This window comes from Emiliania huxleyi (genome assembly GCF_000372725.1).
Source record: "Emiliania huxleyi CCMP1516 unplaced genomic scaffold EMIHUscaffold_11, whole genome shotgun sequence".
Lineage (NCBI taxonomy): Eukaryota > Haptophyta > Isochrysidales > Noelaerhabdaceae > Emiliania > Emiliania huxleyi.
In genome coordinates, this window is record NW_005201792.1 from 1,200,420 (window position 1) to 1,215,326 (window position 14,907).

At 67.3% G+C, this 14,907-nt stretch overlaps 4 protein-coding genes across 4 annotated transcripts; 3 read left to right on the forward strand and 1 right to left on the reverse strand.

The window, feature by feature from the left end:
- Positions 1 to 1,736: 1,736 nt before the first annotated feature.
- EMIHUDRAFT_200313 (hypothetical protein) lies at positions 1,737 to 3,141 on the forward strand (the record flags this gene model as incomplete). The annotated part of the gene is made up of 3 exons (XM_005792086.1): positions 1,737 to 1,791; positions 1,919 to 2,217; positions 2,677 to 3,141. 3 exons carry the CDS (start codon positions 1,737 to 1,739, stop codon positions 3,139 to 3,141), a joined length of 819 nt encoding a protein of 272 aa, XP_005792143.1.
- A 364-nt stretch (positions 3,142 to 3,505) lies between these two features.
- On the forward strand, positions 3,506 to 5,100 carry EMIHUDRAFT_433492 (mitochondrial ribosomal protein L3). Its single transcript, XM_005792087.1, has 7 exons — positions 3,506 to 3,620; positions 3,702 to 3,982; positions 4,054 to 4,265; positions 4,333 to 4,406; positions 4,475 to 4,532; positions 4,612 to 4,702; positions 4,772 to 5,100. The coding sequence occupies exons 1-7, from the start codon at positions 3,529 to 3,531 to the stop codon at positions 4,810 to 4,812; spliced, it is 849 nt and encodes a 282-aa protein (XP_005792144.1). The 5' UTR covers positions 3,506 to 3,528; the 3' UTR covers positions 4,813 to 5,100.
- Positions 5,101 to 5,406: 306 nt separating this feature from the next.
- EMIHUDRAFT_97877 (hypothetical protein) lies at positions 5,407 to 6,397 on the reverse strand (the record flags this gene model as incomplete). The annotated part of the gene is made up of 4 exons (XM_005792088.1): positions 5,407 to 5,518; positions 5,625 to 5,711; positions 5,876 to 5,934; positions 5,969 to 6,397. The coding sequence occupies 4 exons, from the start codon at positions 6,395 to 6,397 to the stop codon at positions 5,407 to 5,409; spliced, it is 687 nt and encodes a 228-aa protein (XP_005792145.1).
- Positions 6,398 to 7,659: 1,262 nt separating this feature from the next.
- On the forward strand, positions 7,660 to 10,743 carry EMIHUDRAFT_97878 (hypothetical protein; the record flags this gene model as incomplete). Its single annotated transcript, XM_005792089.1, has 1 exon — positions 7,660 to 10,743. One exon carries the CDS (start codon positions 7,660 to 7,662, stop codon positions 10,741 to 10,743), a length of 3,084 nt encoding a protein of 1,027 aa, XP_005792146.1.
- Between the last annotated feature and the right edge of the window lie 4,164 nt (positions 10,744 to 14,907).

The window sequence follows — 14,907 nt, forward strand, 5'->3', positions numbered from 1 at the left end:
CGGAGGGCCTCGAGGTCGCCGTCGAGGTCCTTGTCCGGGCTCTCGAGCGGGAGGATGGCCGGCGAGGGCAGCAGGGAGGGCAGGCCGCTCGAGCCCGCAGGGTCGGCCGTCGCCTCCTCGCCGCTGCTGCTGCCCCCGAAGACTGCCTGCCGCTCGTTTGCCGTCGCGGCCACCTGCGCCTGTGGGGACGGCGCGGCGATGGGGGCGAGGGGAGGAGGCGAGGGGGAGGAGGCGGGAGCGGCGAGAGGGCGGCACCTTGAAGGCCTCGAGTTGGCGGAGCACGTTCGTCTCCTGCTGCGGCTCCGCCGACGCCTCGGGGTGCTCGCCGACCGAGGCCGCAAGAAAGCCCACGCCGCGGTGGGCGTCCGGCGCCTGCGGCAACGTACGCACACGGGCACTCGCGCCGGGGTGGCCGCGGTGGCGGCAGGGAGGCAGCAGGGACCCCCGGAGCGCGCGAGACTCTGCTTGGAGCTTGCCGTCTGTCGTCGTGTGGGACAAACACCCTCTCGCCGATAGCTGACTAGATGCGCACCTCCCCGGCGTTGCCTTTGGCTGCTGCCGGCGCGGCGACACCGTCCCCTGCGGCCACCTTTTTGTGGACCGGGCTAGGCAAAGGCGAGCAGAAGTTGCCCGCGGCTCCCGCCTGCGGCTCACACACTGGCCGTGTGCGTGTTTGCTTAACGGCGTAGCCCGAGACGGCGTCCCCACTGCCGATGAGGGAGGCCGCAGCACCGCGGTCGGCGCCGACCTCGATCGAGAGTTCCCGCATCAAAGGCGTTCGCTTCCGATCACTGAATCAAGGACACTGTCTGATGAAGAAAAAAGGAAGAGACGGATGTTCTCATTGGTGTCCAGTCCGAGCCTGGATGTTCTTCACCTTTCTACCTACCTACCTAGGTGGATATCCTTTGGCCGCGTTGGGTAGCGAGGTTCTACATCTACAGCTCTACAGCGATAAACTCGAGGGACCAAAATATCGCTGCGCTATAGGCTCACAGTGTCACAGATGGCCAAAATACGCGGAGAGGAGAGCGGAGTCACGCAGAAAGGCGAGAGAAGCAGCGAGAGCAAGAGATCGGCAGACGACAGCGGCTCAGAACGAGGCCGAGGAGAGCGATGAGTCAGGGGAAGAGACAGCAGGAGAGAGAACGACGAGAGTGGGAAGAACGCGAGGTGGCATGAAGGTCGCTGCGAGAATCGCGTCCTCCCATCCCTCCCTTGGGTTGTCTGTTTTCTTTCTTTCTTTTTCAGCTCTACAGCGCTCACAGCTCAGTGCTCTAGGTACACTCTACATACATGCTCTTCATGCACCCTCCCTTCAGGCGAAAGCCTGCCTGCCTGTCTCCTGCCTGTCTGTGTGTCGCGTTTTTGTGTCGCGAACGAACGAACGCGATATACTCGGGGCTCCCCCCTCCGTGTGAGGGACCGTGAACATCTTTAGCTTGTGAGCCAGGAAAAGGGTTGTAGATATGAAGTCAGTTGTAGAGGAGAGAGAGAGAGAGATTTTTAGCAATACCAAACAACTCTAACACTCACACATCATTTGGGGCCTGGAGCCCTGTTTGTTTTGTTTGTATATGTATAGAGAGAGAGGGCACACAACACACACACACACAGTCACACACACACACACACACGCACTCCCGGGGTCTCTTGGAGCAGAGCCGCGGGGCGAGCCCTCGAGGGTCCTCGAGAGGGATATCCCGGGGTGGGAGGGCCTCTACCGGCCAGGGCGAATGCAACCTGGAAAGAAGTGGAGCTGCGACGGGAAGAAGCTCCTGGAAACCGCAGGTCCGTCAACTTCACAAGATTCACGTCACGCGCTAACCAAAGAAGGTGTGCTTCGCCCTCCTTACGCCGCAGACGTTCCACAGTGCGCGCCGCCGCCGCTGTGGGGAGAGGCGGTCGATGGGGCTAGGGTTGACCCTCACCGTCCGTCGCAAGAAGCCGGCGGTGGTCGTCAACTCGCAGGGCAAAGGGCAGACCGGTCCGGCCGACCCGCTTGCAGGGGTCGAGAGCGTGCAGCCTGGGCGGCTCAGAGACAAGGAGCTTGAGCGGCTCGACAAGATTCAGGCGATTCGCAACAGCTCGAGCGTCGCCGACACCATCATCCACACCTCCCTCGATCTCTCCGACGCCTCCTCCGAGCCCTCGACGAGCTCGCGGAGCAATGCGCACATCACTCTCGGCAGCGGCGCAGCCAGCCCCGACGAGGCTGTGGCAGCCTCCGAAGCGCCGAGCCGAGGCCAAGCGCCACCCGAGACCGCGGCGTCGATTGAGCCAGCCGTCGCCGTGTCCAAGACGACCCAGGCTCCGGCCTCGTCCCCGTGCGCGGCGCGCGGCGCCGGCGCCGCCGGCTCGAGGGCCGCACCTCCCAAGACAAACCCGCCGCGAGAGGGGCAGCGTCGCGATCCGGCCGCGCCGCTGTTGAAGACGTACGCGACGCCACCGCCGAAGCGCGCCGTGCCGGCTGGGAAGAGCGCGTCTGAGCGCGGGCGAGGCGACTCGCTCCCGACGCCTTCGGCCTGGGCCGGCGGTGGCGCTGCGGTGGGCGGGGCCAGCGGTGGCGCTGCGGTGGGCGGGGCCAGCGGTGGCGATACGGCTGCGGCGGGCGATGACCGATACGGCACGGAGCAGCTGGAAGCCGAGGGGGGGCTGCTCGCCACGCTCGCGAAGGCCGCCAAGGCGATCGGCATGGAAGAGCACCTCGACGCGCTGCTGCAACACGCGAGCCGGGCCAAGCAGACGGCCAGCGGCTTCACGCGGCTGCAAGAGCCGGGCGCTGGCGGGGCGGTGTCCGACAAGTCGGCGGCGGCCAAGCCCTTCCAGGCGCAACTCAGCGAGCTCCTCTCCCACTACGGCGTGCCCAGCTCGAAGCAGTCCCTGGCGAAGTGGGTGCAGGGAACGGTTCGGAAGTGCGTGGATCGCACGCCGTGCGGCAGCGCCCTGCGCTCGGCCTCGAATGCGCGTCCTCGATGGCTGTCAAAGTGCCTACCCAAGCCGGGCGCGGGCTCCGCCTCGAAGGCACCCGAGCCGCAGTTCCGCGACGCTCTCGACCACGTGGGGAGGCAGCAGCGCGAGGGGATCGAGATCCTCCGGAGAGCGCGCCGCGCTGTGGCTGGCGTGGGAGCCGCTGCCTGAGCGCCGCTGCGCGGCGCCGACGCCGCCCTGTCCGCGCAGGCGCCGGAGGAGGGGGCGGTGCGGACGGGAGGGAGGAGGACTGCCACTGCTCTGCTGGGAGGCTGACTGCTCGAGCAGCACGCCACTCGCGGACCCCCCCCCCTGGCGAGGATAATCTAGGATACCGCACGCGTCTCGAGCGAGCCCTGAGCCTCGCCCGGCTGCCCGCCTCTTCTGCCCTCTCGGGGAGCGAGATGTTGCATTGTTGTGGTTATTGTGGTTGCATGTGTTCTTCCATTCCTCTCTGTCAGATGCCGCCGTGCGCGAGCATTGTTATGTTATTCAGGCTGCATTTTTTCTTTTCAGCGATCTTCGGTCTGGCGCGGCCACAACACGACCACCGGAGCCATGGCCTCATTACGTCTCCTGAGGCGCGGCTGCTGCACGGCGCCCGCAGGCTTCGCTCAGCCGAGCCGCGTGTGGGGGAAGAGCAGCCTGCGGTGCGCGTGACGCCTCCGCGCTTTGCCCGCTGGAAGCGCACACGCTCCCTCCTCACGTTGCGAGTGGCGCCGGCTGCGCAGGTGTGGTGCGCTGGGCATGAAGTGTGGGATGACGCAGGCGTGGCAGCCCGACGGCAAGGTGGTGCCGCTCACCATCATCGAGGTGCAGGACGTGCAGGTGGTGCAGGCAAAGCGCGTGCCGACCTCAGAGGGAGAGGGGCTCAACCTGCAGCTGGGCAGCGGCTGGCAGAAGCGGAAGCGGCTCAACCGGCCCGACGCCGGCCAGTTCGAGTCGCGCGGCCTGCCCCTCAAGCGCTACTTGCGCGAGTTCCGCGTCTCTGAGGATGCGCAGCTGCCAGTCGGCATGCGGCCAGCCCACGCGCCACAGTGCCTGAGGAAGCTTGCGTGGGATCTCCTCGGAGCCTTCCTCTAGGCACGACCATCTGCGCGCGCCACTTTGTGCCCGGCCAGTTCGTGGACGTGCAGGGGACGAGCAAGGGGAAGGGGTTCGAAGGCGTGATGCGCCGGTACGGCTTTGCAGGGCAGCCGCGCTCGCACGGCCACTCCCTCTCTCACCGCAGCGGAGGCTCGCTCGGCGGCGCCGCGGGCTCGCTGTACGCCACGCGCGTCATGCCCGGCAAAAAGGCGCCCCGCCCCGCCCCGCCCGCCGCGCTCGTGCTTGCGCCGACTCGCCGCCGCCGCCGGCTCGCAGATGCCCGGCCGGATGGGGGGCAAGGTGCGGACGGCGCACTCGCTGCTGGTCTACCGCGTGGACGCGGAGCACGGGCGAGCAGCGCCAGGGGAGGGGAGGGGCCGAGGGTCGCGGCTCGAGCAGCCCGCCCCCGTGTCCGCAGGCTGGTCTACCTGAAGGGCACGATCCCAGGCGGCAAGGGGTCGCTGGTCCGGCTCAAGGAGCGCCTCTATAGAAGAGAGGGGGGTGGGGGCGGGGGGAGCGTAGGAGCTGAGTCACGAGGGCTCGCTCGTCCTCCAGGACGCGACGCGCAAGCGGATGGACACCTCCGGCAGAGGGCACCACCGCCTCCCTCCCTTCCCCACCTGGCTGCCGGGCGACGACGAGACAGGCGCAGAGACGAGCCGCGTCACGAGCCACACGCGCGCACGCCTCCCAACGCCCGCGCCGTTGGTTGCAGGTGGCGATGTGACCGAGGCGCCGCTCGCGCGTCCTTTGTGATACAACACTGCGTCTCGGAGCATGCAGGGAGGAGACGAGAGATGCCGTATCCTGGCCTCGTCGTGTGGAATCCTCGTGTGGAATCCCACTCTCTCTTGACGCGTTGCGGCCGCCAGCCGCGCCGCGCGCGCGGGTGGCAAGCTGGTGGCGAGCTCGAGCGAGCCGGCGGCGCAACTGTGTGTACTGTACAGTGCGCGGCTGCAAAACAGTAGGAAACTAGGGTCTTGCCTCTTGCTCTCGTTTGTTCTCGCGGGTCCTCGCTCTCTATAATATATGTAGCTCTTGTGAGTTGCGCTGTCCCCCCGGAGCGGTCGCCCGGGTGAACCGTGTCGGCGTGTGGAGGGCGCGCACAGGCTGTGGCCACAGGGGTCTCCCGGTGTCCGGCTCTCTGTCAGTGAGAGAGTCAGAGTCCCGTCACTGACGCACTGAGACACTGTGAGGGGCGCGGGGCGGAAGGATATTTAAGCGTTCACATTATAACAATCAGATGTACCCACCGCCACGCTCGGTTGCGCCCTGCAAGAACTCTCCGACACACGAGAATAAACACATGGTTCACGGACCGCAGGAGCTCGCGCGAGGGCGAGATATAGGCTAGCCGAACTGCCCTTCCGGCATGCGCTCAACCTGGTACTTCCGCTCCTTGATCGAGATGAGGGGCACCCCCGGGATCTTTCGTAGTCGTCGCTTCAGGTCCCGGTCGCACCTGAGAGTGGCAAGGCGCAAGCGGTCGCGGGCTGGACGCGGGGCCGGCCGTCGCGGGCGAGGGCGGGCGAGGGCGGGCGAGGGCAGGCGAGGGGGCGCGAGCGCACGTGGCGACAATGTAGATGCGGTGCGCGGTGACCCGCTCGACGAGGTCGTCGTCAGCGTATTCGTTGCCTTGCCTCATCGCAGGCAGCCTGCCCGATGCCGGAAGTCCTCAGCCAGCCAGGGGAGCGGCTCGTGCGGAGCGAAAGGTGAGGCGGAGCAGCGAACGGTGAGGCGGAGCAGCGTGCGGAGGTGAGGCGTGCAGAGGGCCTCTATGGGGCGGGCCTCCCACTCCCCCTCTCTAGCGGGCGCACACCGCTCGAAGCGAGGGTCCTTCGCGAGTCGCAGCGCCACCCGGTACTTCGGCCCCAGCTTCTCGAGCTCCGCCATCACCGCCTCGGTGACGCACGGGACGACCTGCGGCCGGCCAAGAGAGCGGCAGACGAGGAGGGTGCGAGAAGGCGGTCCAGCGGGAGAGGAGAGCGCCGCGTGCGGCGGCGGGGAGAGGCGCGCGGGGATGGCAGCCGCGAGAAGGCGCCTTTGCGTATAGGCAGTCCATCAAGCTCTTCATGATGTCGAGTTTGTTCTGGATCGAAAAGTTGATGAAGTTGGTGTCGATCAGCACGTGGTATGGCGGACCCAGCGACATGTTGTGCGAGAAGAAGAGGGACGCCGGCGTCTGCGCCACGTTGCGAACCTCGGCATCCTTCCGCTGCCGCTCAAGCTTCGGCAACTGGTTCGGGTTCGGTGCTGGCTTCTTGATGCGCGCATCCTTCGGCGAAATCATCCGCTTGACCGCAGCGAAGGCCTTTGTCTTGCCCTTCTTCTGCTTGCCCATCGCGGCCCGTGAGGCGGGAGGCTTGTGCAGACTGCGCGAGAGGGGCAGGGCGCGAGCTGTGTGCAACGTGCTACCGTTCAAGAAGAATTTAGCCGCGCAACGATAGCGGAGCAGCCGGCGAACTGGAGGGCCGTGGCCGGAGGGCCCCGGGGGGGGCTTGGGGTCAGCTGTCGGAGGAGGCGAGAGATGAGCTAACGCGGCCTTTGAGAGGGGAGTCGGGACGTACGGGCTCACCGGGGGAAGACCAGTTGCAGGGGCAACCGGACCACCGCGACCTTCGACAGGGAGGGCCACGCCTCCCCGAGCCTGGAGAGGAGCCGGCGGAGGGGGAGGGCGAGCCGAGAACGATGGAGAGGCCGCGGATGCGGGCGCGATTCGCCGACCAGGGAGAGCCGGCCCGACCTCCCGGGGAGGGGTGGCGACGAGACACAATGCCGCCACTCCCGCCCGGGGAGGCCCCACCCGGGCTGTCGGCTCCCTCGGGGCCAATGGGGCTAGCCGACGGAGGTGGGGCGGAGGGGCCGCCTCCGAAGAAGAGACATCAAAAACGACTGCAGAGGCAGTGGGGCGACGCCCGAAAGGCGAGCAAGAGACCGAACCAGACTGAAGATCCACCCTGAAAGGTGGGGGGTGAGGCCGGGCAGTGTACACGTTAGACAGTCGTGTGTGTACGTGACGGGTGGTGTCGTAGTGTCCGTGTCCACTAGCTCCGAGTAGAGGGGGCGTTCTGCAGTTAAGGGGAAACCCGGTACACGGAGCCCTCTCCTCGGAGACGTGACTGCCTCCGAGTCGCCGGCGGACAATCGAACGCCACAGCAGCTGAGCTGCTGTTCGGCGCGCTTGTGAGGGGCTCAAGCGATCGATCCGAACCTGCGGCAGGCGACCGCGCGGCAAGCGATCGGCGCCAAAATCCGCAACGACTCCCCTTGTCCGTTTTCTTTCTTTCTGTCCCGTGCCCAGTGTCGTGCGAGGGAGTTTTGTTGTAAAATTCTTTACCGGCAAGGAGCACGGTGGGGACGCTGTCCTCCTCCCACCCCTGGTTTGGCCTCTTTAATTATTTTTGTTTGTGCGCGCGCCAGTCCCGTGCCCGGTGTTGTGCGACCGGCTTAGAATTCTTTTTGTTTCGCGCCAGTTTTGTTTCGCGCCAGTTCGCACCTGTGTCGAGCCTGTGTGCTGTGAGAGAGAGTTGTCTTGTTTAAATTCTTTTTGTTTCCGCTTGAAACGTTCTCGAACGTGCGTTCGTTGTTCGCAGTAGCCTTCCCATGGCCCGCTCCTCCATCGTAGTCGGGCTGGAGGGCGCTCGAGATGTCGAGAACGACGCGCCCTTATGCTGCCGGGCCAATCTCATGGAGGCCTGCAGGATGCAGTTCAGGAAGTCTCGAGACGTGCACACCACGCACGGCACCGCTTCATTTGCAGGCGAGTCTCTAACATTCGGTTGGTCTGAGGGCGACGCCCGACTAGTGGTGGACGTGTGGTCCGGCGACGGCCTCGTCGGTAAGCTCTCCATCCGGCTCGAGAGTTGCAGTGCCGTGGCCTCGACGACGGCCAGCATCCCCCTCCTCATCGGCGGTGAGGTGAAGGTGACTGTCTACCAGACGCTCACTCGGAAAGAGGCAGAAGACCAAGGGGAGGAGGGGGAACAGGAGGAGTTAACGATGCCGGCAGAGGCTGCTGGGGAGACAGAGCGGCTGGCGCAGGCGGTGGAGGAGGCGGCGAGGGTAGAGGCGGAGCGGCTGGCGGCGGAGGAGGCGGCGAGGGTAGAGGCGGCGGCAAAAGTGGCAGAGGAGGCGGCGAGGGCGGAGGGGGAGCGGCTGGCGGCGGAGGAGGCGGCAAGAGTAGAGGCGGCGGCAAAAGCGGCAGGGGCGGCGAGGGCGGAGGCGGAGCGGCTGGCGGCGGAGGAGGCGGCGAGGGTAGAGGCGGAGCGGCTGGCGGCGGAGGAGGCGGCGAGGGTAGAGGCGGAGCGGCTGGCGGCGGAGGAGGCGGCGAGGGTAGAGGCGGAGCGGCTGGCGGCGGAGGTGGCGGCGAGGGTAGAGGCGGAGCGGCTGGCGGCGGAGGTGGCGGCGAGGGTAGAGGCGGAGCGGCTGGCGGCGGAGGTGGCGGCGAGGGTAGAGGCGGAGCGGCTGGCGGCGGAGGAGGCGGCGAGGGTAGAGGCGGAGCGGCTGGCGGCGGAGGAGGCGGCGAGGGTAGAGGCGGAGCGGCTGGCGGCGGAGGAGGCGGCGAGGGTAGAGGTGGAGCGGCTGGCGGCGGAGGAGGCGGCGAGGGTAGAGGCGGAGCGGCTGGCGGCGGAGGTGGCGGCGAGGGTAGAGGCGGAGCGGCTGGCGGCGGAGGTGGCGGCGAGGGTAGAGGCGGAGCGGCTGGCGGCGGAGGAGGCGGCGAGGGTAGAGGCGGAGCGGCTGGCGGCGGAGGAGGCGGCGAGGGTAGAGGCGGAGCGGCTGGCGGCGGAGGCGGCGGCGGTGGAGGAGGCGGAGCGGCTGGCGGCAGAGGCGGCGAGGGCGGAGGCCGAGCGGCTGGCGGCGGAGGCGGCGGCGGTGGAGGAGGCTGAGCGGCTGGCGGTGGAGGAGGCTGAGCGGCTGGCGGCAGAGGCGGCGGTGGAGGAGGCGGAGCGGCTGGCGGCGGAGGCGGCGGCGGTGGAGGAGGCGGAGCGGCTGGCGGCAGAGGCGGCGAGGGCGGAGGCCGAGCGGCTGGCGGCGGAGGCGGCGGCGGTGGAGGAGGCTGAGCGGCTGGCGGTGGAGGAGGCCGAGCGGCTGGCGGCGGAGGCGGCGGTGGAGGAGGCGGAGCGGCTGGCGGCGGAGGCGGCGGCGGTGGAGGAGGCGGAGCGGCTGGCGGCAGAGGCGGCGGTGGAGGAGGCCGAGCGGCTGGCGGCGGAGGCGGCGGTGGAGGAGGCGGAGCGGCTGGCGGCGGAGGCGGCGGCGGTGGAGGAGGCTGAGCGGCTGGCGGCGGAGGCGGCGGCGGTGGAGGAGGCGGAGCGGCTGGCGGCGGAGGCGGCGGCGGTGGAGGAGGCTGAGCGGCTGGCGGCGGAGGCGGCGGCGGTGGAGGCGGCGGAGCGACTGGCGGCGGAGGCGGCAGTGGCTGAGGCGGAGCGTCTAGAGGCAGAGGCCACAGCGCGAGAGGGGGTGGAGGACGCCCAGTTGGCGGTCGAAAGGGCTGCTGCCGCAGCCGATGGGCGATCTGCGAGCGGCCCGGTCTCGGCGACACCCACTCGCATCGCTGCAGAGCCCAGCGAGGAAGAGGTGGCCTCCTTCCGCTTCGCTGGTGTCCGTGCCAGGCCCCGCAAAGGAATCGTCGCTGCCTGGAAGTCGGACGAGACGTACCTGAAGCCACCCGGCTCCTGTGGCACTCGCTGGCCACACCTCTCCCTCTCCGTCAGCGTCGAGTGCTGCGAGCGCTGCCACATCTACATCCTCGACACCTGCGCGCAAGTGCAGGTAGACGACTGTGTGGATTGTACCATCGTCATTGCCCCTTGCTCTGGGCCAGTCTACCTTCGAGACTGCACCCGCTGCGTCGTCCATGTCGCGGCACGGCAGATCCGCCTCCGCGACGTGACCGATTCGACCATTCGACATTGCGTGCCGCAGTGCGAGGCCCTCATCCTCGAGACTAGTACGGCGCTGCGCATTGGTCGGTGGGCAGTCGACTTTGAGGGCCTCGAGCCGCTTTGGGAGACTGCTGGCTTTGGCCCGGCTGCTGCCGCCACCAACCCACACTGGGCGCAAGTGTACGACTTTTCCCCGAGCGAGATCGGCCGTAATTGGGAACTACTGCCGAACTCAGAGAACAAGCTCGGGGAGCAGCTCACGGTAACACCGGCTGGCCTCTGCGGCGGCAGCGTAACACATGAGCAGCAATTGCTGGCCTGGCCTTGCTTGGAGGAGGAGGGGCGCACGGCCAGTCTGGACGATGAACACGGGGACGGAGGCGGCGGCGAGAAGCTAAATCGCGATGGCTCATGGCGGCTTCAGCCAACCTCAACAGTTGCTGCAGGCAGCGTGGTGGAGAAGGAGGAGGTGGCAGGGGTGGCAGGGGCGTCGAAAGCGGCGGGAGCTGCAGAGGCGGAGGAGTCGTCAGTGAGCCAGCGCCAGACCAAGGCAGCATTGGCCATTCAACGGTGCTTTCTCCGAGGAACTGCTCGGGTGGTGGCAGCTGTCCGCACCGCATTGCAAGCAGCGCCGCCAGGAGCGGCGTCTAAAGCGTGCGAGGGCAATCTCGAGGGTATGGCTGCCTTTGTCGGCGAGGTGCTGGGCCCTAACGCGTGGGTCCGCGCCATCCTGAATGCGCCGGACGAGTGGGACGAGGATGAAATGCACAGAGCGATGCGTAGGCAAACCTCACAAAAGAATTAAAGAACCCTTCGGCACTCTCGTCGGGGGCTCGGGGGGCGGGAGTGTTTGATGAAACGCGGTGCCATAGAGGGGGCCTAGAAAAGGGGAGCAGCACACAAAGCTAGGCGGCCGGCCGGTGCTCCTCAAAGAGCGAAGTCGAACCAAACACGTTGCCTACAAACACGTGCCGGCCTCCCGGAGAGCGCTCCTGCGGGCGCGGTGTCCGGGCTCCGGCGAGACCCCCCCCCCCGCGGAGCGCGCCGGTGGGCGACCCCGATGCGTCTAGCGATGCGTTAGACTAGCGTAACCTTTAGAGCCGTAAGCGTAACCGCCATTTTCCCAGCATTTTCCATATTTGGGTGTGTGCGCTGCCAGACCTAGTCCTATAGACGCCAGAGACGCCAGAGTAGAGCCGTTTCGCGTTTGGCTAGTTCCATATTTCACAGTGGCAGTGTGGCACAGCTCGCGTTACACAATCTTGATTTTGGTCATTTGCGCCATTATTTCGTACCTCTCGGTGCCTTCCAGAGGCAGCTGCGACCCCGCCGAGTAGACGGCTGCACACAGCAGGTGGCGCGGTGTGCAACCGTCCACTCGGCGGGGTCGCAGAGCTGCCTCTGCGCGTCCTGGGGAGGTACAAAAGTGTCGCAGGTCGAGCACGTTTCTATACGCTCGCCCAGCCTTCCTTTCCATCCCATTAGGCAGCCTGGGGACGGTGGCGAGCAGAGGCAAAGCCTACGCGAGGGGTGGTGGAACCACATGTCACGGCTACTGCCGGCTCGACCCCACGATAGCCTCCGGAGGCTGATTGCGGCACCATCATCGGATCGAATCGGACGATGTCGACGAGTTGGGTCGCTCTCGGTCGCGGTAGCCAGATGAGCTCTCGTTGTACTAACTAGGGATAATCGGTCATGGCCCGGCAGGGTCCAGGGAGCGCGGGGGAGGGCGCTGGGAGCAACACCGAGCTCCGTGTTGGACGTTTTCTCTCAAGATTAGCGTGTCAGAGTGAAATGGAACTAGCGTACTAGCCTTTTTACGAACTCGCAAGTTGAATCGATGTGGGACTTCTTTACGATATAAACGTGGGGTCTGTGGTGCTGGTGGACCTGGACGGGCCGCGGCGGGCCGCGCTCGCTCTATATGTGGAGGGGCCGTTTTCGTTATCGATATTAATACGAGTTCGAGGTACTCAAAATTAGAATTACGGACCGTTTAGAGAGACGCGAACGCGACTGTACCGGCCGATGAGGATGCGAGAGCGACTCATATCTCAGGACGGCCTCAATACAAGGTGCGTCTCTATGACCCGTCTACTACTGCGCGTACACTGGATATAGTGGTGGTTGCTCTCGAGGGGAGAAAGGCAGAGGGAGGGTTCGGAGGATTGACCCCAAATAGGGAGATGAGCAAGCTGCCCTTGTGGTGCAAGCACAACGCTATTGATCCTGAGCGAGGCGACGAGGCAGCGCAACGCTGCCCAGACTCGGCCGCTGCCCGCAGCGTCAACGATAACCCTCGAGGGCCCGTGCGCCGCGAGGGGCTCGACTCGCCTCAGAGAGGCTCCATCTTTCTCGCCTCTAGCTTTGGATTTGCAGCGGCAATCTGCTGCCGCTGCCGTGCCCGGTGGTCAAAGCTGCACTCGTGCGCGCAGAGGTGAGCCGCGCAGAATAAGCCGCCACAGTCGCAGGCATTCTGCACGAACGCCGTGAGCGTAGGCAGCCGCCGCCCGCACTCCAGGCATGCGGGCGGCTTGCGCATGGGCGCCGTCATTGCGGCCGGCGCAGCCGAAGGAGGACGCATGTCCGAGCTGCAGCCGTCCGGATCCACCCGGCCACGCCGCCTCGCGGAGGAGCGACGCTTGGTCGGCTTGGCCTCAGCGGCGGGAGTGTGCTCGACCGCGGGAGGAGCGGCGGAGCCCGCTGCCGCCTTGCCGGCCACGGAGGGGAGAGCCAGCGCGAGCTGCTCGACCAACGCAGCGCAGCGCTCCTCAAATAGGTCGTCGTGTGCAGCGGCGCCGGAAGCGAGAGGGAGTGAGCGCCGGCCCGACGGCCGTTGCAGCGTGCGAAGGCCGGTGCGTAGCGTTGCCGGGACCCCAGGCGGCGGCGGCGGGGTGGGAGGCGGCGGCGGCGGGCACATCGGCGCGTCGACTGCTCGCCTGGGTGGGTCCGGCCCGCCGACCGAGGCTGCAGCGGCTATGGGGTCTGCAGCCCGGTCGCCGTTGGCCTCCGCCTCCACCGCAGACCGCGAGATGAGGAAGACCTCGGACTCGTTGGGCAAGGCGTAGTCGGAGAGGAGCAGCTCCGGCCTCAGCAGCTGCCCGACGTGCCTCGAGAAGAGCGCCCCGTTGGCGTTGGGCTCGACTCCCAGCGACTGCTCTGCGACCCTGCACATCTCAGAGACGGTGCAACCGTCTTCAGGCTCCACCCCGTGCACGCAGCCGCCACACAGGTCGCGGAGGGTGAGCCGGCGGCGCATCGGTGGCGGCTGTGCGATTGCAAGCAGGCGCTCTCTCCCATCAGGCAGCGCATCTGCGACTGCAGTGTCGTCCACCAGCCTCTGCCCTCGACAGAGAAGCGTGAGCTCGCTGGCGGGCTCGCCCGTGGCGAGCGCGGCAGCTGCGCGAAGCTCGCGCACGGAGGCGGACCGGTCGACGGTCACCGAGTGCGTGACGCCGCCGAGGCGGACCTCGAAGCAGCGACCCCCTTTCCGCATTTTTCAACCCCGCAAGAAGGGTTTTGGATTTTGACGAACGCGCGAAAGAGAGAAATAGTCGCTATTTCTTTCTTCCCGTAACTACCTACCCACCTAACCTTCCCTATTGCCCACTCTTGTCCTTTCAGGATCCCCTTGCTCTGCAAGATGATGAACTGTGAGTGACCCCTCTCCTGGCATTCTCCCCATTTACTTCCCAGCTCTCTCTTCTGCTTCCACCTTCCTGCTGAGCACCTGAGCACTGGATAGGGCCGATTCCGCGTGGTACGGGACCCCTCGATCGTCTCGCCCTCCCTCACTGGTGTGTTCATCGGGGGGGGTCATAACAAACACGGTACAGGATCGAGGTGCACGCTGCCGAAGCAGTGTCGTCCCCCCTCTCCCCGACGGCGATGGCGGTGTGACCGATCGAGCTACAAGAGGAGCTTGGTCAGCAGGATCCGGGATAGTCAGATGCACTACCTCACTGGGCCTGAGACCATCGTACGACAGCATCCCGTCACCGTCTCGGATTTATGTGGGGTCGAACCACTCCGTGGTCGCCGTCTCGAAGCTGCCGCTGCTGGTCGGCGGCGACCTTCCCCCAGCCACCGCCGCCCATCTTGAGGTAGGAGATGTCGTCTCCCTTCCGGACGTGGAGGTCATAGGTGCCCGCCCCGTTGGAGGAGACGAAGCTCGCCGAGCCGAGGTAGGTGCGGTTGTTTGGCGGGCGGCCAGAGGGTTTGAGCATGATTACCTTCGCTCCCCCCTCAAGCCGAGCGCCGACCCCCGCCGGCTCCGATGATGCAGAAGGCCGCACGCCGCCGTCTGCCGCCGCAGCGGGGTCAGTGGCGGCGGTGGCGGCCGGCAAGGCGGCGAGCAAGGCGGCACCGCTCTCGCCGCCGACCTCGCGACTCCCCTCACCGCCGCCCTCGCCGCCGCCTTCGCCGCCGCCCTCGCCGCCGCCCTCGCCGCCGCCCTCACCGCCGCCGCTCGTGGACGAAACCTCTCCAGGCGGCGGAGGCGGCGGCGGCGGAGGCAGCGGCGGAGGCGGCGGCGGCGGCGGCGGCTGAGGCGGCGGAGGCGAAGGCAGTGGCGGCGGCGCCGCGTGCGGAGGCGGCAGTGCTGCGCGTGGAGGCGGCGGCGCCATCGCCCCCGCCTCCGCCTCCGCCCGCTGCTTCGCGCGCCGCCGCTCCTCCGCCTCGGCGCGCTTGGCGGCCATCCGCGCGCGCTGCTCCTCGCTCAGCGCAGGCGTCGGCGCCGCCGCCTTGCCGGACCCCGCCGCCGCCTTGCCGGGCCTCGCCGACGCGTTGCAGGGCGGCGCCCCCGAAGACGCCTGTGCGTACTGAGCACAGGCCCGCGCCGTCTCGTCCAGCCAGCGCTGCCAGCGATCGGTGTGGTGCGGGCGCCCACCCCACCGCTCCAGGAATGGAGCCGGGTCGAGTGGCACCGGCACGAAGCAGGATCTATAAAAGGGATCCCACTTCCCGC